Source organism: Misgurnus anguillicaudatus, unplaced genomic scaffold (genome assembly GCF_027580225.2).
Source record: "Misgurnus anguillicaudatus unplaced genomic scaffold, ASM2758022v2 HiC_scaffold_28, whole genome shotgun sequence".
Classification (NCBI taxonomy): Eukaryota; Metazoa; Chordata; class Actinopteri; order Cypriniformes; family Cobitidae; genus Misgurnus; species Misgurnus anguillicaudatus.
In genome coordinates this window covers 9567259-9590876 of record NW_027395278.1, presented here as the reverse complement: position 1 = coordinate 9590876, position 23618 = coordinate 9567259, and the positions used below count along the sequence as shown (strand labels likewise).

The 23618-nt window shown below is 40.7% G+C and overlaps 1 protein-coding gene across 7 annotated transcripts in view; it reads right to left on the bottom strand.

The window, feature by feature from the left end:
* Positions 1-23618, bottom strand: part of LOC129417554 (molybdenum cofactor biosynthesis protein 1) — a 187259-nt gene that overhangs the window by 36965 nt on the left and 126676 nt on the right. For all 7 annotated transcript variants that reach the window (XM_073864847.1, XM_055172307.2, XM_055172309.2 and 4 more), the window contains one exon: positions 14119-14230. In XM_073864847.1, the coding sequence (XP_073720948.1) occupies positions 14119-14230 (112 nt within the window). The remainder of the gene's footprint in view (positions 1-14118; positions 14231-23618) is intronic.

Sequence of the window (23618 nt, the reverse complement as noted above, 5' to 3'; positions counted from 1 at the left end):
CATTCAAAAAGTGAAACTTGTATATTATATTCATTCTTTACACACAGACTGATATATTTCAAATGTTTATTTCTTTTCATTTTGATGATTATAACTGACAACTAAGGAAATCCCAAATTCAGTATCTCAGAAAATCAAAATAATACTTAAGACAAATACAAAGAAAGGATTTCTTTAAAATTTGAAACTGAAAAGTATGAATTTGAAAAGTATGAGCATGTATTGTCACGGTAGGAAATCCTCTGTTTCCTCCGTGTCATGTGTGTGTGTGTTTGTTTGTTCACTCACCTCTGCCATGTGCTCGTTTGATTAAGTGTTGTCACCTGTGTATGATTGCCTCGCTCCAGCTGGTCCTCATTACCCATCTGCTACATATACTCACTCAGTTCTCTTCCTGTTGTCAGATCCTCATTCATGTTCCAGCCACACAGTTTGGATTATCGTCTCCCGTGTTCGTGTATTTGGATTAGTGTTTCGTGTTGTCGTCTTCGTGTGAGTGTTCCGGTCCGTTCCTGGTTTCATCCATTGGCCATCTTCACACTCACCACCGACTTCACCAACCAACACTTCTCACGCCACCGTAGACCTTCGATCACCATTGCCAACATCCTGGACTCAGTCACTTTCTATGTTGTTTCACTGTATTACCATCATTCATAATAAATCTGTGTTGATCGCCTGCGCTTGCTTCCTCCACTTTATTGTATCGTTACAGAAGGATCTGACCATCATGGAAGCAGCAGGCGATCGCTCCCCATCTCATCTGGAGGAGTTTTTGCAACGCACCGTGGGTCGCATGGATCGTCAAGACAAGGCAATAGATGAGATGGGTCGAGCTTTCCAAGCGATGGTGACGAAGGTTTCCGAGCTCGCTCTCCAGGCTCAACAACATCTTCCACCACCGCCCACCGCGCCCCCCACGCCACCCACACCGCCGATCATCACTGGGGGTTTTCCCCAGTCCGAGCCACACCTCCCCATTCCAGAGAAGTATGCGGGTGAGCCAAGATTTTGTCGATCATTTCTTTCTCATTGTTCTCTGCACTTCGCCTTGCAGCCCCGCACATTCACCACCGAGGAGATGAAGGTGGCGTTCGTACTTTCCCTACTTACGGGGAGGGCTGCCCTCTGGGGGACGGCGGTGTGGGAGAACCAAGATCGCTGCTGTGCTTCGTTCCACACCCTTTCGGAGGAGATGAGACGGGTTTTCGACCGCTCCGTCGCCGGGAGAGAGGCGGCCAGGATTCTAGCGGACCTACGTCAAGATGATAGGTCCGTATCAGACTACTCTATTGAGTTCCGCACCCTGGCGGCGGAGTGTAAGTGGAACGAAGAGGCGCAGTGGGATCATTTCCTGCATGGGTTGGCTGACCGCATCCAGCAGGAGATTCGAGCCGTTGAACTTCCCTCTTCACTCAACGGACTTATCGAACTCACTATCAAGATAGACAACCGGCTCAACCAAGCAGCCAGACGGAGGGAGAGCACCACTCGCACGACCTGTCCAGAGGTTCAGCACCGGCGGCCAGAGGTTGCGGTCAGCCCACCTGGAGATCTGGAACCCATGCAGGTGGGGTGAGCTCGGCTCTCCCGGGAGGAGAGGATCAGGCAGAGATCCCTTGGACTGTGTTTATACTGTGGCAGCCCAGAACATCACATCCAGCGCTGCCCAGTAAAAGGATCAAGCCCGATAGTAAATCTGAGGCTACTATCGGGTGGGATCTCTGCCAGGAAGACCTCATCAACATCGACACTCCTTCCGGTGAGACTACGGTGGTCTACCCACACACTGGATCAGCACGCTTTGGTGGATTCTGGGGCCGAGGGTAGTTTCATGGACATCAACTTCGCACATAAGATCAGGATTCCTCTCACCTCCCTCAAACATCCCATTGCACCGTTTGCACTTGATGGACACAAGCTACCAGTAATCACTCAGACCACCATCCCTGTTTCACTCATCACATCTGGTAATCATACGGAGAACATTTCCTTCCTCATCACAGACTCACCTCAGACTCCCATTGTTCTCGGTCACACTTGGCTCCATCAACACAACCCCAGGATTGATTGGCGTCTTGGATCTGTGGTTAGCTGGAGCGAGGAGTGTCATTTGTCTTGTCTTTTGTCTGCTGGTGTTAATGTTTCTGAGTCTGTGTTTCAGGGGGAAGCAGTGGATATGACTAACGTGCCCGGGGAGTACCACGACCTGAAGGAGGTGTTCAGTAAGTCGCGGGCTGATTCTCTTCCTCCTCATCGTCCCTATGACTGTGCGATAGAGTTATTGCCAGGTACCTCTCCGCCTAAGGGCAAGTTATATTCCTTGTCTATTCCAGAGACGGCGGCCATGGAGAAATATATATCCAGTTCTCTAGCAACGGGGTTCATTCGCCCTTCCTCTTCTCCAGCGGGGGCGGGGTTCTTTTTTGTGGGAAAGAAGGACGGATCCTTGCGACCTTGTATTGATTACCGAGGGCTGAACAACATAACGGTAAAGAATACTTATCCTTTGCCGCTTATGTCTTCAGCTTTTGAGAGGTTGCAGGGAGCGGCCGTTTTCACTAAATTGGACTTACGTAACGCTTATCATTTGGTCCGCATCAGGGAGGGGGACGAATGGAAGACTGCGTTTAACACCCCTCGTGGCCATTTTGAGTACTGCGTGATGCCTTTCGGGCTATCTAACTCGCCGGCAGTCTTCCAAGCACTCGTTAATGACGTGTTGCGAGACATGGTCGATCAGTTCATATATGTTTACCTGGATGACATATTGATTTTTTCTTCGTCTCTCCAGGAACACGTGCAACACATACGACGAGTGCTTCTGCGGTTGCTAGAGAATGGATTGTTTGTCAAGGCGGAGAAATGCGTTTTTCATGCACAGTCTGTTTCTTTTCTAGGACACATCATTTAAACTGAGGGTGTTCGCATGGATCCTGAGAAGGTTAAGGCTGTGGTAGATTGGCCATCCCCAGAGTCTCGCAAGGCCCTGCAGAGATTTCTGGGGTTCGCCAATTTTTATCGGCGTTTCATTCGCAATTTCAGCCAGCTAGCCGCACCTCTGACCGCTTTGACCTCCCCTAGTTTGACGTTCAGGTGGTCAGACGCAGCTGAGGCTGCGTTTGCCAAACTGAAAAGCTGCTTTGTTTCAGCTCCAATTCTTGTCACCCCTGATCGCTCACGTCAATTCATAGTGGAGGTCGACGCGTCAGAGGTGGGGGTAGGAGCAGTGTTATCCCAGCGCGCATCCTCAGACGGAAAGGTTCATCCTTGCGCGTATTATTCTCATCGTTTATCCCCTGCGGAGGTTAACTATGACATTGGCAATCGGGAGTTGTTGGCCGTCAAATTGGCACTGGAGGAATGGCGTCACTGGCTTGAAGGGTCGGGTGTACCTTTCATTGTATGGACGGACCATAAGAATCTCGAATACATTAGAACTGCTAAAAGACTTAACTCCAGGCAGGCTCGGTGGGCATTGTTTTTCGGTCGTTTCGATTTTACACTTTCTTACCGGCCGGGTTCCAAAAACATCAAACCCGATGCTTTATCCCGTCTTTTTGAGCGTTCCGATCGTACTGCTACTCCCGAGCCCATTTTACCGGAGACCATCATTATCTCCGCGCTCAGATGGGAGGTCGAATCGAAGGTTTTGACTGCCTTAGAAGGGGTAACACCCCCGGCTCGTTGCCCACCGAACCGTTTATTTGTGCCGGAGGGGTTACGGTCAGACGTTCTCCAGTGGGGTCATTGTTCCAGTGTTGCTTGTCACCCAGGGGTTAGTAGAACTAAATTTCTAGTCAAGCAACGATTTTGGTGGCCTGGTATGGCTCGTGATGTCCACGATTTCGTCTTGGCTTGCTCGGTTTGTGCTGTTGGTAAGACTTCCAATCGACCTCCAGATGGGTTACTCTTACCGCTGTCTGTCCCTTCGAGACCCTGGTCCCACATCTCGCTAGATTTCATTACCGCCCTCCCACCCTCTAAGGGTAATACGGTGATTTTAACCGTAGTGGACCGGTTCTCGAAGGCGGCTCATTTCATTCCCTTGCCCAAATTGCCATCAGCCAAGGAAACAGCGGTAACTGTCATTGACCACGTCTTCCGTATACATGGCCTTCCGACAGACGTGGTTTCTGACAGGGGTCCCCAATTTGTGTCCAAATTTTGGCGAGAATTTTGTAAATCATTAGGGGCGACTGTTAGTCTTTCATCCGGGTTCCATCCCCAGAGCAATGGTCATTCCATTCAAAAAGTGAAACTTGTATATTATATTCATTCTTTACACACAGACTGATATATTTCAAATGTTTATTTCTTTTCATTTTGATGATTATAACTGACAACTAAGGAAATCCCAAATTCAGTATCTCAGAAAATCAAAATAATACTTAAGACAAATACAAAGAAAGGATTTCTTTAAAATTTGAAACTGAAAAGTATGAATTTGAAAAGTATGAGCATGTATTGTCACGGTAGGAAATCCTCTGTTTCCTCCGTGTCATGTGTGTGTGTGTTTGTTTGTTCACTCACCTCTGCCATGTGCTCGTTTGATTAAGTGTTGTCACCTGTGTATGATTGCCTCGCTCCAGCTGGTCCTCATTACCCATCTGCTACATATACTCACTCAGTTCTCTTCCTGTTGTCAGATCCTCATTCATGTTCCAGCCACACAGTTTGGATTATCGTCTCCCGTGTTCGTGTATTTGGATTAGTGTTTCGTGTTGTCGTCTTCGTGTGAGTGTTCCGGTCCGTTCCTGGTTTCATCCATTGGCCATCTTCACACTCACCACCGACTTCACCAACCAACACTTCTCACGCCACCGTAGACCTTCGATCACCATTGCCAACATCCTGGACTCAGTCACTTTCTATGTTGTTTCACTGTATTACCATCATTCATAATAAATCTGTGTTGATCGCCTGCGCTTGCTTCCTCCACTTTATTGTATCGTTACATGTATAGCATAAAGACCTATTACAGATCAGTGGGTGGGACTTACGAAAATGTATGAACACAGACGAAAAAAAAACGATCAGCCGCCATCTTTATGCTAAGCTAAGCTAAACAGACGTTGTGAAGCGAGCCAGACTACAATAACAGCGGAAGTTAATCAATATGATATAGAAGAGGGTGATTTCGCAAGCGTGGTGCTCTAATCTGCTGTTCATTGCACCTTTATGAGCCACAATACAGCAAAGAGCTCAGGCAGATGGAGGAACAGAAGCCTAAAGAGTAGGCCGGAGCCTGGGCTTCGGCTGAGTAGAGGAGCCTAGGGAAGACTGGGCGCGTGTTTGGACATGTTTATTTCACAGACGTGTTTCGGCTTACGAGCAGACGCGCTGCGGAGTACAGTATATGAGCTTGGACGGACTCTCGCTGTGTGCTTTCTATTTAACATTTCTCCATCAGATAAGGATATAAACGTTTGTTTTGTGACTGTTTCGGGGCACTTTCCGCGTGCTTATTTCAAAGACGTGTTTCGGCTTACGAGCACAAGCTCCAAGAGCTGAGGCAGCGCGCCTGTGGAGATATTGTGCAGGGGACGCGTTTGTGTGCAGGATGCAGGGATAAACGGACGTCTGACTGTAAAATGAGTGTTTCTATTTTCTTTGTTATACTAAGGTGGCATTTAGCATATCTGAGCGGTGTTTTATATGTCTATGTGAAAGCAATGAGGCTGATATTACACAGATGTAATTACAGTAAACAAGAGACAAAAAGAAAATTGGTAAAACTAAATAAACATTTAATATGCACACCCTTTTTTAAGTACTTGGAAAGCCATTTGTACTGCGGATCTGAAACCGCACGTTACTGTTTGAATAAGACTTTGCTACACACCAGGACAAAAGTGTTATTGTGTGTAAGACAATGTAACATCACGTTTAAAAGTAAGTCATGATTGGTGTCTGTCAGATAAAGTGGTGGCTATTTTCTTTGTTTTACTAACGTGGCATTTATTTGCACAATAGCATATCTGAGCTGTGTTCCGATTAATAGGAGTGGCTTGCAGAGCTGTGCATTGTGGTGCATAGTGGGAGTTGTAGTTTTTCATACAAATGTGCTCTAAAGTCATGTTCTGTCTTTTCTCCGTCAAATAGGCACAAAACTCTAAATGTATGTTACATTTCGACTACAAATATGACCCACTTTCAACAAAGATTAATGTTCCTATCGATGAAATGGCCCTTTAAAGACTTATTTTTTTAACAAAGCATTTACATAACTCATTTTGTAAATATAATTATTCCGCAATAGTTAGCCTGTGTTGGAACAGTGAGGAAAAAACAGTGAGGAAAATAAATATTTGAACACCCTGCTATTTTGCAAGTTCTCCCCCTTAGAAATCATGGAGGGGTCTGAAAGTGTCAACGTAGGTGCATGTCCACTGTGTGAGACATAATCTAAAAAAATTCCAGAAATTACAATTTTTTAACTATTTGTTTGTATGATACAGCTGCAAATAAGTATTTGAACACATGAGAAAGTCAATGTTAATATTTGGTACAGTAGCCTTTGTTTGCAATTACAGAGGTCAAACGTTTCCAGTAGTTTTTCACCAGGTATGCACACACTGCAGGAGAGATTTTGGCCCACTCCTCCACACAGATCTTCTCTACACAGTCAGGTTTCTGGCCTGTCGCTAAGAAACACGGAGTTTGAGCTCCCTCCAAAGATTCTCTATTGGGTTTAGGTCTGGACACTGGCTAGGCCAAGTCAGAACCTTGATATGCTTCTTACAAAGCCCCTCCTTGGTTATCCTGGCTGTGTGCCTTGGGTCATTGTCATGTTGGAAGACCCAGCCTCGACCCATCTTCTATGTTCTAACTGAGGGAAGGAGGTTGCTCCCCAAAATCTTGCAGTACATGGCCCCGGTCATCCTCTCCTTAATACAGTCAGTCGCCCTGTCCCATGTGCAGAAAAACACCCCCAAAGCATGATGCTACCACCCCCATGCTTCACAGTAGGGATAGTGTTCTTGGGATGGTACTCATTATTCTTCTTCCTCCAAACACATTTAGTGAAATTATGACCAAAAATTATATTATGGTCTCATCTGACCACATGACTTTCTTCCATGACTCCTCTGGATCATCCAAATGGTCATTGGCAAACTTAAGACGGGCATGGACATGTGCTGGTTTAAGCAGGGGAAACCATGACGTCTTAGTGTATTACCAACAGTAACCTTGGAAACGGTGGTCCCAGCTCTTTTCAGGTCATAGACCAGCACCTCCCGTGTAGTTCTGGACTGATTTCTCACCTTTCTAAGGATCATTGAGACCCCACGAGGTGAGATCTTGCATGAGCCACAGTCCGAGGGAGATTGACAGTCATGTTTAGCTTCTTCCATTTGTGACCCGTCACGAAACCAGTGACACAAGTCGGCAGCACAATTTTCGAGATAATGATGATGGACATTTGAGCACTACTTTATACACTAAAGATACCGATCGAAACACGCTGTTATTAGCGACTAGCTTTCATCCTACCCCTCTCAAAAAAGGCCTACCTAAGAGTCAATTTTTCAGATTGAGAAGAATCTGTCATTCAGACACAGATTTTATTGAAAAATCGACAATTATGAGGAAGAGATTCTTAGAAAGAGGGTATCCGGTTGAATGGATCGAGGAGGCTTTTAATATTACATTAAATAAGACACTTGCTGAATTATTAAAAAAGAGAACAAAAAAAGTAAGAAACATTCTTTTTCATTCATTACGACTTACTCTTCTAATTCTTTTGCCATGAGATCTGTTTTCAAAAAATATTGGCATTTGTTATCTTCAGATCCTGAACTCAGTACGGTTTTTCAACATCCTCCACTGATTGTATATAAACGGGCGAAGAATTTAAAAGATCTATTAGTTCATGCACGATTTCAAGGTGATACTCCCATTCCGTCACAAAGATTATTGAGTCCTTTACCAAGTGGCAATTATCGGTGTGGTAATTGCGCTCAATGTAACAACACCACAAAAACATCATTCTTTTGTCATCCCAGAACGGGAAAAAAATTCATGATTAAGTCTGTGATTACCTGTGTCTCTACACATGTTGTATATTTGATTCGTTGTCCTTGCGGACTGGGGTATGTTGGCAAAACTTCACGTCAACTAAAGCAAAGAATCAGTGAACATAAAAGCACCATCAGGAGAAAAGATTTAAATTATCCAGTCGCGGCACACTTTCTATCTCATAATCATGATGTGTCAACCTTACGGTTTTGTGGGATAGAGGTAGTCAGAATGCCACCTAGAGGCGGAAACATTGAATTGCTCTTACAGAGATGAGAACTCTTTTGGATTTTTACTTTAAACACGTTATCTCCTTTCGGGATGAATGATGAGGCAATTTATAATGTAATGTTATAATCTTGAATGTATGAGGAAACATTATTTATTATGATGGTGACTGTATGAAGATGTATTCTACCATTCATTGACCTTTATTGTGAGGATGTGTTCTACTATCTATTGTGATATGACGAGTTTATGAGATTATATTCTATTATTCATTGTAATATGATGAGTTCATTAGTTCTACCATTTATTGTAATGTGATGAGTTTATGATGATGTATTTTTCCATTCACTGTGATTGGTTGTGATGAGCTTATGATGATTTTTTATTGCTCATTGTGATTGGTTTAGTTTTGACCTTAACAATGTGATTGGTCAAGATAATTTTTTTTAAATACACGGAAGTGACAAATGTATGTAATAGATGTTTTGATGCCTGAAGAAGATCGAAAGATCGAAACGTTGCAATAAATCTTTTAAATTTTTTGCAAGTGGATAGTGTGCGGGACCTCTCTTTTTTATCTGTCTATTTGGACTTTCGAGTCCTTTTTTCCTACGCACCTATCGCACACAGGTGTGCGACGTTTAAGTGATTGAGATAATGAGAAGGAAAGTTTTTTTTTTAATTTGTGATTTTCGTTTTATTGCAGAATCTGTTAGAATTGACATTCCTGAACTGGTTAGAACAAAAAAATAAAGTTCCCTAACTGGTTAATAACATTCCATGTTAGCTGTGGGAAATACAAATAAGTAGGCTGATAATTAGGACATTAAACTTAAATTGTTAGTCTACATAATTTCATTAAGTCTCTTGTCATCAAACATTAAAAAAGGGTAGATTATGAAAATGGCATAACTTTAATTTTGACATGCCTACAATTGTTGAGTGCACTTAAACACGCACACACACACAGACGGAGGACAAATTCCAAATGGCGCTTCAGGAAGAAGATGCAGCTTAAACCGTCGCTCCACATAAAGTGATATTCCCCAGATGTATTCTAATGAACTAAAGTATGAGACACAGTAGCGCAACTCTCTCTCAAGTTTATACATCAAGAGTTCTGATCTTTGAAGGGCATAGGGATAATCACGTTTAATGGGATTGGACTGGACACATCTAACCGCATGTGCGTCTGTGTGTACAGAAAATTGCTCACTTTAGCGCCTTTTTGCGGTTAAATTGTTTAAAATCACTTTGAAACACGTGCAAATGATCAACTTTCACCCTATATAAATATGCAAATTAATCCACGAATCGCATGCAAGACGAAACGTGGGTCTTGATCTGTACGGATCACGGATCAGCTCTAATCCTTTACACCACTAATTAGTAAAAAACAAACATCTTGAGATACTTTGTAGCCTACAATATTTATCTGTTATGATTGAGCATTAGAGACTTGGGCTTGAGTAGGCTACTTGCTGGTGGCAAGCTTCTCATTTCTCAGATGAGTCAATGATGACCGGAAGTGAACTTCACCAAGTATTGCAGAGAAATCTTGTCAAAGAAAAAAAAAGAAAAAGAAAAAAAACAATGGTATTAACCGGTTACCATTATTTTAAATAAATGATTCTGTTCTGGAACATATATTTTTTGAAAGTTTCTGGTTTCGTTTCTGTTCCTTGCAAAACATCACATGTTTCTGGTTTTCATTCCGTGAACAGGTTCAAAGCCTTGTGTTTGAGATAGCAGTTTTTTGTATATTTAAAAAGCGTACATTTTGCGGTTGAAATCGGCATTTTTTCCGGAGATTCTAGCGGGCAGCGGGGGGCGTCATTGGCTGCGTTTACACTTGGCATTAACATGCGACCTGTATCCGGATGTTGTCCACATACACATTGAAAAGACAAGTGTAAACGCATCTGTGATCGGAATGTTATCCGATCTGTGTGTCCTGATGCAGAGGTAGTCGAGGACGCTTTGTGATCGGATCTCAGTGTAATGTAAACGCAATCCAGCCATCGTATCTGCATTTACAGGTCAACGTCACAAAAAAACCCGCCCACTATCATCTCCTCTCACTGACAACTGTCAAAAATAAAGCACGTTAGGTCATGGAGCGGAGGTGAGAGATGCATACATTCATATTTGTGAAGCAATGCTAGCTACGCTTAAAAGTATCTTAATAAATCGATATACAAAAGCATTTTAACACTGCTGACTGTATTTAAGTTATTCAGGCATATGTTATATGTTCCTATTCATAGAGAGATTTAATATTTAATGGCAGAATTCAGGATCGTTATAGTGTTTGAGTTTCCATGGTGACATATCAACGTGAATGTTGCGCTTCTTTCTAGTCAATCGGCTGTTTCTGTCTCATTTAACACATTTTAAGTTACTTTAAAACACGTACAAACCATAATAACATTAACCAAATACATTTATTCAGTGTTGGTTTTATGCAAGGTTACTTATATGTGTTTGTAAATTACATTACTTCTTACGCACTATGAACAGGAAATTTAGGAAATTGTTAGCTCTTTTAATTAAATCATATTAAAATTACCAGGAAACACAACTAACAACAGTTTATGGTTAAAATATAAATATACATATAAGTTCAGGCAGAGCCAAAAGCCCGTTATTAAGGCAGAATAAAACAGTGGAGTCAGTCATGTTTCACACGGATTTTGTTGTTGATTTAAAGCATGCAGGTGAAAGTCAAGTTCAGGTAAAGTTAAACAGGACATTCATCCGCGGTGCGGACGCTATAAGGCTTTTAAAGATAAGGCTTTTAAAGCTAAAAAATATAACGTGAACATCACGGTTGTTGGGGTTGCTAGTTATTCTCTGCTGTTGGCTTCTCAGTAGCACTGTACAATACGGGATTGCGGTTAGCGCGAAAAACCTAAATCATGTGGCTAAAGACAGCTGTACCCATTTTGATTGACAGCTATTCATCCAGGGCGTCTCCCAGCACGGGATCCGATCACACATCCGGATACAGAAGCCACTTTGATGTGGACAAATGTAAACGCGCCGTGTCCTGATATACTGATGATCCGATCTGCGTGATCTGATCACCGAGATCGCATGTTAATGCAAAGTGTAAACCCAGCCATTGTCTGTGTATATTTACATACTGGATAAGTGGTTGTTTTTGCCCCCGCCCATAAAGAAAACAGCATGGCCCCTTAATAGGGATAGTTCGCCCAAAAATGAAAACAATGTCATTAATGACTTACCCTTATGTTGTTCTAAACTCGGAAGACCTCCGTTCATCTTCAGAACACAGTTTAAGATGTTTTAACATTAGATTTAGTCCAAGAGCTTTCTGTCCCTTGCTTGAAAATCTATGTAGGTTTTCATGTCCAGAAAGGTAATAAAAACATCATCAAAGTAGTCCATGTGACATCAGTGGGTCAGTTTCAGTTAGAATGTGTTGAAGCATCGAAAATACATTTCAGTCCGAAAATAGTAAGAATTATGACTTTATTCAGCATTGTCTTCTCTTTCGGTTCTGTTGTGAACCGCGTGAAGTGTAATCTCATATACCCTTACATGTTACGATGTAAATAGTCCTCAGATTGTATATTATATTCTATTACCAGACGTTCATGCAGAATCTGATGTAAACAATAGACTATATATCTATATTTCATGGATTATACACATTTGTGGACAAAAATGATAATTGGATGATTCACACGTCTGAAACAGACTGGATTCGACTTGTGATCAACACAAAGTGATGTTTATTTTTGCATGTTGTCATCCGGACTTCTGTCACAAAATACTACATATGGTGCTAGAACATCTGTATCTCAAAACGGCTTTACAGGGGGTATGATTTAACTAAATGAGATGTAAATGAGCCCTATTGTCTCTCCCGGCAGGGAAAAGTTAACTTTCCGTCTTTCTATTTCTTGAATGTGTTACATTCAAATGGCCACAACTTCTCCAAATCTTATCAGATTTCCATGTGTTACAGATCGTTGGAAAGCTTAGAACTTTTGGAATCTGTAAATACCTGAAAATGCCCCAGATCCAACTAGTGTCCCTACTTTCCGTGACTGGTCACAAATGTGTATAATAAAATGTATACAATCTTTTAACTACAATGGCAGGTGTTATGATTTATATCTGCATGTACATGGCACATATTTTGTTGCTTACATTTCTGTGGCAACCCACACAGTTGTGCACTTGCTCTTGACCACACAACAAACTTGTGAAATATGTGATTTATTATTTATTTACTATTAGGGCTGGTCGATAAATCGATTTTATCGATTAACTCGAATGTGTAGTTTAACATCGATTCGTTTGAATGAAATTGGTTTCCTCTTTAACATCTGCCAACGCTTCACTCTGGGCTCCCGTAGTTCTGAGTGGGCTCAGCCCTCCCCCCGCGCGTTCACCATAGAGATACAGAAACAACATGGCAGCGAGCAGGGAAGAACGTGTCCCAAGAAAGGCACAGTGTCATCTGTAATTTGTAATTTGTTCGGTTTTGCGGCGTCAGACGCAAAACAAACAACACCCTGCTGCAAAGTGTGTTAGAAGTCTGTTGCTAGCAAAGGTAATTTACGACCAATTTACTGCAGCACCTTAAACAAAGGCATGCTGTCGAGTGGGAGACATATTGCACCCTGCGAAATGAAAAAGACCGCGGCAGCACAAGCACACATGCCAAATAACAACCTACCTTCTAGAAACATTTACAAACTGTATCCAGTAACGTTAGTGATGCGCGAGGGCGGGTAAAGATGTCACTTTATTGCGGAGCGGGTCATTAAAAACAAAATAAAAAACATGTATGTTGCGTGCAATACCCTGTAGTCTTTATTAAATATTTGGGGATATTTATTTTCATATTTTATTAGGTTCTTTGATAAGGTTAAATTACGTAGGCCTACGTACACATGCCTTGTATGTATATTTTAATAGTCGTAGGGCGGGTTGTAAAAAAGATACAGTGGTGTGTGGCGGGATAAATATTTTATAAATGCGGAACCTGAGGGTTAAAAAAAATCCTGATCCCACATCACCTGTATTCAGTATGATAAAAAGGGGCCAGTTGGAAAAAGATCACGGATGCAGTCGCAATGTATATTGCTAAAGATATGGTCCCCATATATACTGTGGAAATAAAGTTAAAACTTGTTTTGAACAATTTCTTTGCAATCTGCAGATAGTATAGTTTTTTAAGGTGGTGGTGGTGGGGGGGGGGGGTTTGTAAATCGTAAATCTGATTTTTTGTGAAAAAATCTGGGATTTTTATTTTAGGCCATATCACCCAGCCCTATTTACTATTTACTAATGATTTGCTCATTATTTCTTCATGATTTACAAAAACATTTTAAAATGATTTCTAACACAATTGAGACATTAACATTACTTTTAGTCACATATAAGAATAAAATAATAATTATTAAAATAATAATTGCCTAAATGCTTACAATGCACTTATAACTGAGCTTATTATTATAAGTGTGTAAGCTAATATTTTTTCCCATTATGTCTTTAATTATTATTGTCTTTAATATGCATTTAAGCCTTTTTCAAACCATGTGTAACTGTGAAAAGCAATATAGAACTAATCGAATTGTCTTTGGACAAATGGGGGAAACCAAGGTTCCTGAAAGAAACCCACGTTAGCACAGTGCGACATGCAAATTACACCCAGAAAGGCCTACCCATTGTGTCATAAGTATATCAGACAAATTTTTAACAAACACATGGGTGAAATAACGAGAGACTGGTACAGCGTCTGTACGTGCTTTGAAAGTCATTGGACACTTAAAATGCAAAGCTGACCCAATCCTTCAAAACACTTTCCATAATCTTACAACATAATCTTACCATCAAAAGGCATGTATTCTATGAATCTCACATCCAAAGGTTTCTTCTCTGTTAAAGCCACAAAGTCCAGTAACTCGTCTTCATTCAGACCTCTCATGACCACACAGTTTATCTGAAAGCAGTCAACAATGAATTAAAATAACTCAATACTTTGCTCAAAATATTAACAAAATAAAACTGCTCTCATTGAAAAAAAATTATAAACACAACACGGTTTTATAAAAAATCTTTGTTAAATATGTGCCACAATAATTGGCACCTATTAAGTCAAGACTTTGTGCTGCCTTTTTTTTGCCAAGATAACAGCTCTACTCTTTTCCTATCAGAGACCATTCTTCCATACGCAATCTCTCCAGATCCTTCAGATTTCAAGGTCCACTCTTGTGGACTCTCCACTTCAGTTCAACCCACAGGCTTTCTATGGGATTCAAGTCAGGTCAGTGCCTGGGATGGGAAGGGCAAGAACTTGAATTTTTGGTCAGTAAACCATTTTTTTGTGGATTTTGATGTACAGATGTGGCCTTTAATGATGCTGCATACAGCAATTTCGTCCCACATAGTAGGACAAGTATTTTTCTTTGAAGTTAAATAAATGTTTTTGTTTCACAGAATATCCACCAGGTGGCGCATGGAACAACACACCAACGCCTTACAAGGTTTCTCTTAAAGGGATAGTTCGGCCAAAAAACGATATTAAACCCATGATTTACTCACCCCCAAGCTGTCCGAGTTGCATATGTCCATCGTTTTTCAGACAAACACATTTTCGGATATTTTAGAAAATATTTTAGATATTTCTGTTCATTAAATGTTATGTTACGGGGTCCAGCAATAGTCCACGACCTTCAAGTCCAAAAAAGTGCGTCCATCCTTCACAAATTAAATCCAAACGGCTCCAGGATGATAAACAAAGGTCTTCTGTGGGTAATCCGTGCGGTGTTTTTGTAGAAATATCCATATTTAAAATGTTATTAACTTTATAAACTAGCTTCCGGTAGCGCCGCCATTTTGGAGTGATGCGCATTCAGGATGAGAGCTTACGCAGCGTACAGAGTTTCTCTGCTGCTGCTCGGTGCCCCCGCCCTCCGAATTTGTCATACGTCACTAAGAAAAGTGCGTACACTACGCTAATCCTCTCTCCTGAGTCTAAGATGGCGGCGCTACCGGAAGCTAGTTTATAAAGTTAATAACATTTTAAATATGGATATTTCTACAAAAACACCGCACGGATTACCCACAGAAGACCTTTGTTTATCATCCTGGAGCCGTTTGGATTTAATTTGTGAAGGATGGACGCACTTTTTTGGACTTGAAGGTCGTGGACTATTGCTGGACCCCGTAACATAACATTTAATGAACAGAAATATCTAAAATATTTTCTAAAATATCCGAAAATGTGTTTGTCTGAAAAACGATGGACATATGCAACTCGGACAGCTTGGGGGTGAGTAAATCATGTGTTTAATATCGTTTTTGGCCGAACTATCCCTTTAATTATTTTCAAGATTGTATAACATGCTAATAGATTATTACTTTTGAGGTTTTTTTTATTTCACATCACGTCATGATTGTGAAAAAACATCCACAATAATATATCAATTATAAATAGTAATAGACACACAAATATTTACAGTACTGTATATTGTAATACAGACATTTTAACATTTGAAGTAAATCCAAAAAAAGTTCATCAAAGTTGTCCTAAGACAAGAAGGGGTATTGTTCAAAATGTTTAGACAACGTTAATGAAAGGTTTTTATATGATGTGCTTTGTCATTGTGCTGGTCTCCGGGAGATTATATGTAGCTATCTCTCTCAAGGGTTTTTCCCCTCCTAGGAGTTTTCCCCCTGGACTAGCCAGGAGGGTTTTTCTCCTAGGGTTTTTTTTATGCCCTGGAGAGTCCGCCACCTTTGGCTTAACTTAACTACTTTACTGTATATGTTACATTATTACTATGCTCGTTTTTCTATGCTTTTCCTACATCTATTAATGTAAAGCTGCTTTGAAACCATTAACAATTGTGAACAGCGCTATATAAATAAAATTGAATTGAATAATGAGTGCATGCAAAATATTGAACATCACTTTTTTTAAAAACAAGTAACGTTCTTGACAGCGCATAACAGTTGTACAAAAAAGTAAAGATGATTGTGCGTGCGATGCCCATTTATATGAAGTGCAACAAAGAATTTAGTGTAATCCTACATTAAATGCATTTGACTCTGCGTGTAAAAACCCAGCTAAAGTAATTAGGGCCCGTGCACCGAAAGGTGTGAAGCCCTATTGTTTTTGCTCGAATTTATTAGGGCTCGAGCACCGAGGAGCAGGCCAGCATGGCCTGTACCGAAAAGGGGCAAAGCCCAATTGTTTTTGCTCTAATTATTATTTTTATTAGGGCCAGTACACCGAAAGGTGCGAAGCCCTATTGTTTTTGCTTGGATTTATTGTTTTTTTTACATTTGTGGGCAATTTGGGGGCCTTAACTATAGAGACAGATTAATCTAATTAATAATTCACGCAAAAAACATGATTCACACATGCGTAGACAATTTCACATGCATGAAATCTAATTCACATACACAAATATAAATATATATATTTTCACAAAAAACGACGTACATGCACAAAATAAAAATACATATTCATAAAATATGTTTCACAAACGAAAAAAAACAATTTACAAATGTAGAACTGTGTTTGGAAAGTTTTACGTTTTGAGTTTATCATGACTGTGAATGTACGAATCATCTTTTTCGTGTGTGAATTGCTTTGAATTCGTGTGTGTGTTTTTTGAGACTTTGGTGGCAGCGGGCTTCTCCAACCTGGGTCACTCGTACTCTTTAGCAATCAGATGCAAGCTTACCATTCAACCAATCATAACCCGCAAAGACCGCAGCACTCAAGGAGCTCAGCATTGCACACCTTTTGCGCAATCAACTGAAATGAAGCTTCACGTCATCAACAAAGCATGGCGAACGAAGTGCGGGATATACGTGTAAGTTATTACTTTATTTCATATTGTTTCATAATTTAATATTGCTAAAATAACACATATTACACTCGCTGATTACAAGAGATTCCCGCGATTAACGTGAATGACGTTAATCGTATTGCAAGACAGACTGTAGAAGGAGAAGTGTTTTTTTTTAAGTTAAATCAACAACTTTAAGAGTACGTTAAGTATTTTCATCTCATGCTAAATCCTCGTCTCTGTTTCTGACCAGTTAATATTGATCTTTGTATTATTTATCTATTTAGTTAAATAGTAAACACAATATAGTCTTTATGTTATGCCTAAAGTGTTTGTTTTTGCAATGTACGTACAGGAATAAGATTGTTACTGACTACGAGTAGTTTTTCAGTAAGGATCAGGTCACTGCATGAGAGATCATGGTGAGGGCGACTTGTTTCAGGTCGATGAGAAAGTCAAACAACATAAACTGAGTGTGTATGAAAACACAAAAGACAGCTAAAATGCATTTTAAGCAGACGTTTTTGTGGGTTCTACATCTGTGCATAGAACGGCTAAATCTGTTCATAAGTGCTTCAGTTTAATGACAGTAGCCTAGTAAATAGAGTTTACATGTGTCATATTTAGAATCAGTTTACATATAACATTTATTCTTAATTCTTGATATTGTTTAATGTCATTTATTCACAGATTGTATTAAAGGACTCTCACTCTTGTTGTGTAATACTGTCACAGAGCAGTTGTTCTTGTGTTGCTGGGACAGCACATTGTTGCACTACTCAGAGCTTGGCATCAGTGAAGTTCACAGCTGTACTGAAACGGAGGAGAGCTGACACAGACCTAAAACAATGGTAATTTTTATTTAATCTACATTTTACTGTAATGTAGTATTCCAAACTTTGCTGTAATTTTTATTAAATGTTAACATGGCCACTGTGTGTTTTCTGTGTATTTTCAGAGGTTCTGTAAATACAGAGAAGAAAGAAAGGAAGCTTGCTGAGGTATTAAAGGTGCAACACAAACATTTTGCAATGTAATATTTCACACCCACACACACCCACCCACACACACACACCCACCCAGGTTTCCATGTTTTGTGGGGACATTTCATAGACGTAATGCATTTTATACCGTACAAACTGTATATTCTATTCCCCTTACCTACCCCATTCCCTAACCCCAACCATCACAGAAACCCTTCTCCTACTTAACATTTTCAAGAAACATCATTCTGTTTGATTTATAAGCTTGTTTCCTCATGGGGACATCAAAATGTCCCCACGAGGTCACAAAAACACTGGTATTCCTATCTTTGTCCCCACAACGTGATAATTACCAGGTACACACACACACACACACACACACACACACACACACACACACACACCATGCACGCACACAGTGTGAGATCAGGCTCATTTCACTGAAATGTTTATGTAACGGATAAAGTCCATACGAGTGGTTATTACAGAATAATCTGTTACAATGTGCAAAACAATAGTCCTGTCCAGATTGAGGCTGCGGTGTGACATTCAGGACGTCAGACGATTAGAAGTACTGCAAATTGCCATGTAATAAGAAGCAGTATTTCATAAAAAATATGAAAGATTATACAGACTAAAATGATAGGAATTGAACTTTTTTCATTTCAGGAGTACCTTTTAACTCTTTCACCGCCAGCGTTTTTTAAAAAAGTTGCCAGCCAGCGCCAGCGTTTTTAATGATTTTCACAAAAGTTTAATGCCTTCCAGAAAATGTTCTTCTTCAAATATATAAACATACAATATACCAAATGAAAGAACAGACCCTCTGCTTTCAAAAAAAAAAAAAAAAAAACGTTTCATCCTACCTTCAGCAGTTCTTTTGTAATCAGCCTTTGAATATGGGTAGGTTTCTGAAAAAACACCACATTTTGAGCAAAAAGCTGAGATAATTCCATTTTTGTGACAGACTTTTCATAGAGATCCCATTTAGAGCGATCTTTAAAACAGACACGGACATGCAGCAGCTTGCCATAGGGCAAAACTTCCGGTATTAAAAAGAAGGGCGGTATTGCGGAAAGACGGAAATACTCGTCATTGGCGGGGAAGCGTTTTCTCTTGATTGACGAGACAATGGTGGGGAAAGAGTTAAAAGAGTGTCACCTGTAAGCTGCCTAACCTCACAGTCCTCCAAGTAGCAGGGGCATTTAAGGACTTTGCCAGTGCTGTAGCCCCTTTGGTTACCACTATCAGGATGTCACATGTCAATTTTTTTGGTGGATTCTGACTTTGGAAAAGTTTAGCATGGAAATGTGTCATCATAACCAGCAACGCAACCTTAATCGCTATCAAGATGCCCCATAACTACAAACTCTGCAACTATTTGGCTACAGCCTTGACACATCTGTTTGCTTGTTAGTTATTTATATTTACATGTTTACATTTCTGAATTGCGGGCAGTTATTTACAGTATATTACATACCTACATTAGTGCAATGTAAATGTTCAAAGTCATTTAGTTTTACATTCATGCAGTGCATGTAACACTGAATAAAAGTTATTTACAGTATATTTACATTCATTACTGCATTGTAAATGTTCAAAGTCATTTATGTTTACATGTTTACATTCATGCAGTGCATGCAACACTGTATGAAAGTTATTTACAGTATATTTAAATACATTACTGCATTGTAAATGTTCGAAGTAATTTATATTTACATGTTTACATTCATGCAGTGCAGGCAACACTGTATTAAAATTATTTACAGTATATTCAAATACATTACTGAATTGCAAATGTTCGAAGTAATTTATATTTACATGTTTACATTCATGTAGTGCAGACAACCCTATATTAAAGTTGTTTACAGTATATTTAAATACATTACTGCATTGCAAATGTGTGAAGTAATTTATATTAGCATTACTGCAGTGCAGGCAACACTGAATAAAAGTTGATTATATACATGTCAATATTATTTATACCTGAACAAAACTAAATGCAATACTTGGTTCACTGGAAAAGCGTCCTTTCTCAGCCAGCGACGCACTTTAAGGGTCAATACTGCCTTACAAAGGCAAAAGGCAGTAACTTTGTTTTTGGTCAAAAATTACTTATTGATATTTTTGAGACATTCAAGACCTTTTTTAATATTTGCATTAGTATCTTTGAGAAAATAAAAATAAAGAAGAAATTAACTGACAACTGAAACTCACTATAAGTCTAAGCACGATCAAATCATCACTTTTAAAATGACTGCAGATCCTTGTACGAGATGTGAGGTTAAATCGCTCACGTCGAATGTTGTAAATCCATTTTCTGCGTGTTTTCGTCCACAAAAAACATTTTGAAACTCATACAGAGTTGAACTTTGAGGAGTCCTCACATAACTGGACACAGCAATGTTCAGCTTAACTACTTTCTTTCCTCTGTTGATATTTAAACTTTCTGGAAGCCATTACTATAATGGTTAACTATATAATGCTATAAATATACTTTAGTTATAAATCGCTCTCAAATGAATTATATGAAATCATTTTGCTGCTAGTACACTCAGATACGAAATGCGCTGGAAGTATTTTTACAGTTGGCAGTTGCAAAATCATTTAAAGGACTGCTTACTGACATCAAGTATAAATATATTTATTAAATATCAGAAATCATGCACATTGAAGTAACAATGTAACAGGTTGAATCAATTTGTTTGAATTTAAGACAGAATTTGTAATTTTACAGTACATAAATGAAATACTGAAATGTACATGAACAAAACTACAGCAGTGTAAGAAAAGAAACTATGTAATTGTTAAATTAAAAGTAAAATTATTCATAAATGTGTAAAGTTTTTAACAGAACAAATGTTTTAAGTTACTCCTTGCGAACAAAGATGTACAAAGGAATCGAACAGCAGAGGATTCATCCATTTGGAAAATGCACATTGTGTCAGGATCTGTCAAAATCATGTGTTTAATTATATCTAGTCTTTGTGTTCAGGGTCCTGGCAGTACCATGTTCTATGTGGGAAATGCGTGCTTTTAGTATTGAATTATTCTGACCACGCATTTCCCGGGTCTCGTCACTTTTTCCCGCTCCCTTACTTGTCATTGATTTCAGCTGTGTCCCTCATTAGTTCTTCCTATTTATTGTCCTTGTGTTTGCTGTTCTGTGCTCGTGCGTCTTGTTGAATCATTGTTACATTCCCTGTCGTGTTCCTGAGTCTTGCTTTTGTGAGTATTTAGTATATTAAGTCTAGTTTGTTATTTGTAGTTTATGTTGGTTCATGTTTAGTTTAATGTTAGTTTAGTGTAGTGTGATCCTGTCTTGTTTTACCCCCTCGTGGGTTTTGTTTTCCCTGTTTGTTGTCAATAAATTATTATTTTTAGTCCTGTCTGCATTTGGGTTCATCATTGTCTGAAATCCTCACTTTACGCACGAGCCAAACCAGAACCCAGCAGACGATGGACAATATCATTGCGTGCCGTGATGTCTTGTTGGGCATGCGACAGAAGGGAGATCCAGTTAAGGATTTCGCTATGGACTTTTTGAAAGCAGCGAAGGGCACCGGATTTAATGAGACTGAACTCAAAATCATCTTTTTCAGCTGCTTGGATGAGCCCCTTACTGAGTCTGAGCAATGGGTCGTCGGACCAATGAACTTCCCGGACTCAGTGGAGCTTATCATGAACCGTGAGTTCAGAGCTCATACCGAGGTTTCTCATCCCGCTCCTCTTCGGGGTGCTCCGGAGGGTCTAGTCATGGGAAGCTTGACTCTCGGCGACTCTGAGTTGGTTTCACCTCATCCTCTCTCTGCCCCACGGCCTCGGAGGAGGAAAAAGGGGAGGGGACCGATTATCCAGCTAGAGGCGCCGCCGCATCGCCCAGAGGCGTCGACGCAGACGCCGCAGCGCCCAGAGGCGTCGACGCAGCCGCCGCAGCCGCCGCAGCGCCCAGAGGCGTCGACGCAGACGCCGCAGCAGCCCCAGCCGTGTGCGCAGCCCCAGCCGTGTGCGCAGCCAGCGCAGCCCCAGCCGTGTGCGCAGCCAGCGCAGCCCCAGCCGTGTGCGCAGCCAGCGCAGCCCCAGCCTTGTGCGCAGCCAGTGCAGCCCCAGCCGTGTGCGCAGCCAGGGCAGCCCCAGCCGTGTGCGCAGCCAGCGCAGCCCCAGCCGTGTGCGCAGCCCCAGCCGTGTGCGCAGCCAGCGCAACCCCAGCCAGGTTTTGCCCATTCCTGTCATGCCTCTTCCAGGACTCACTCTAGATTCACCCGGACTTTTTCTCCACCCTCCCACCATGGACCACAACCTTTGAACTCTGTTGTTTCCCCACCCCCCCTCCCTTGTTTATTATTTTTGTTATCCCACCCTAACCCGTTTGTAATTTTGTCTTGTTTGCCCTTAATGTTATTTGTTATGTTTTCTTGGTTGTTCTCTGTCTGTCAGTTGGTCTTGTCCAGAGTTTAGTGTTCCCCCTGAGGGGCGTCTGGTAGCCGCTCCTTAAGGGGGGGGGTACTGTCAGGATCTGTCAAAATCATGTGTTTAATTATATCTAGTCTTTGTGTTCAGGGTCCTGGCAGTACCATGTTCTATGTGGGAAATGCGTGCTTTTAGTATTGAATTATTCTGACCACGCATTTCCCGGGTCTCGTCACTTTTTCCCGCTCCCTTACTTGTCATTGATTTCAGCTGTGTCCCTCATTAGTTCTCCCTATTTATTAGGGTTTCGAGCACGAAGTGCTGAAAACCTATTGTATTTGTCTGTTTTATTATTATTATTATTTATTATTTTTCCACGCTAAAACGCATTGCCCAGCCCAAACCGTAAGTCGTAGAAACTTGCCACTTAGTCATCTGGTTGTATATTAGCAGGCTACTCAGATACAGTGAATCAGCCAAATCGGCCCATAGGTGGCGCTATAGCAATGCCCGACGCGTTTGGGCTCATAACTCCTAAACCGGACATCATACACTCAAGTGTTTGGTATCATTGTAATCCCTGGCTCCAAACTTAAAAAATGTATATCTCCGATTTCATTTCCGGTATGCAAATTTTTTCGCTAATTTGCATAATATGCATTTCTAGCCAAAATGAACTAGTCCTAGGTTTTTCGCCCGATCGGAATCGTTCCAATGCAGGAGAAATCTGTGGAGTGAGTAGGTAAATAATTATCGAACAGAATTTGAAATTCCGCTTCAGGGTCACTAGGGGGCACCAAAACTCCATACAGGAAGTAGCCTATCGTCACTGAAATGGCTATAACTCGTGAACGGTTTGAGATATCTTAACGAGATTTGGTACACATATGTACCAGCTCACTCCGGGATCACAGTAAAAAAGATGCGGATTTTGGCCACTAGGTGGCGCTGTAACAGGCTTGAGATCGGGAATGGCTATTACTACACAACCGTTAGCCCGATACACTTAATATTTTGTATTGTATGTCTTTGTGCAATGTACCATAAGGGTCTAGAAGGACATTGGCGTATCTTCAAAAACATGGCCGTCGTCGGCCAATGAAGGTTGAGGACTGATTTGACAGGGTTAACAAAG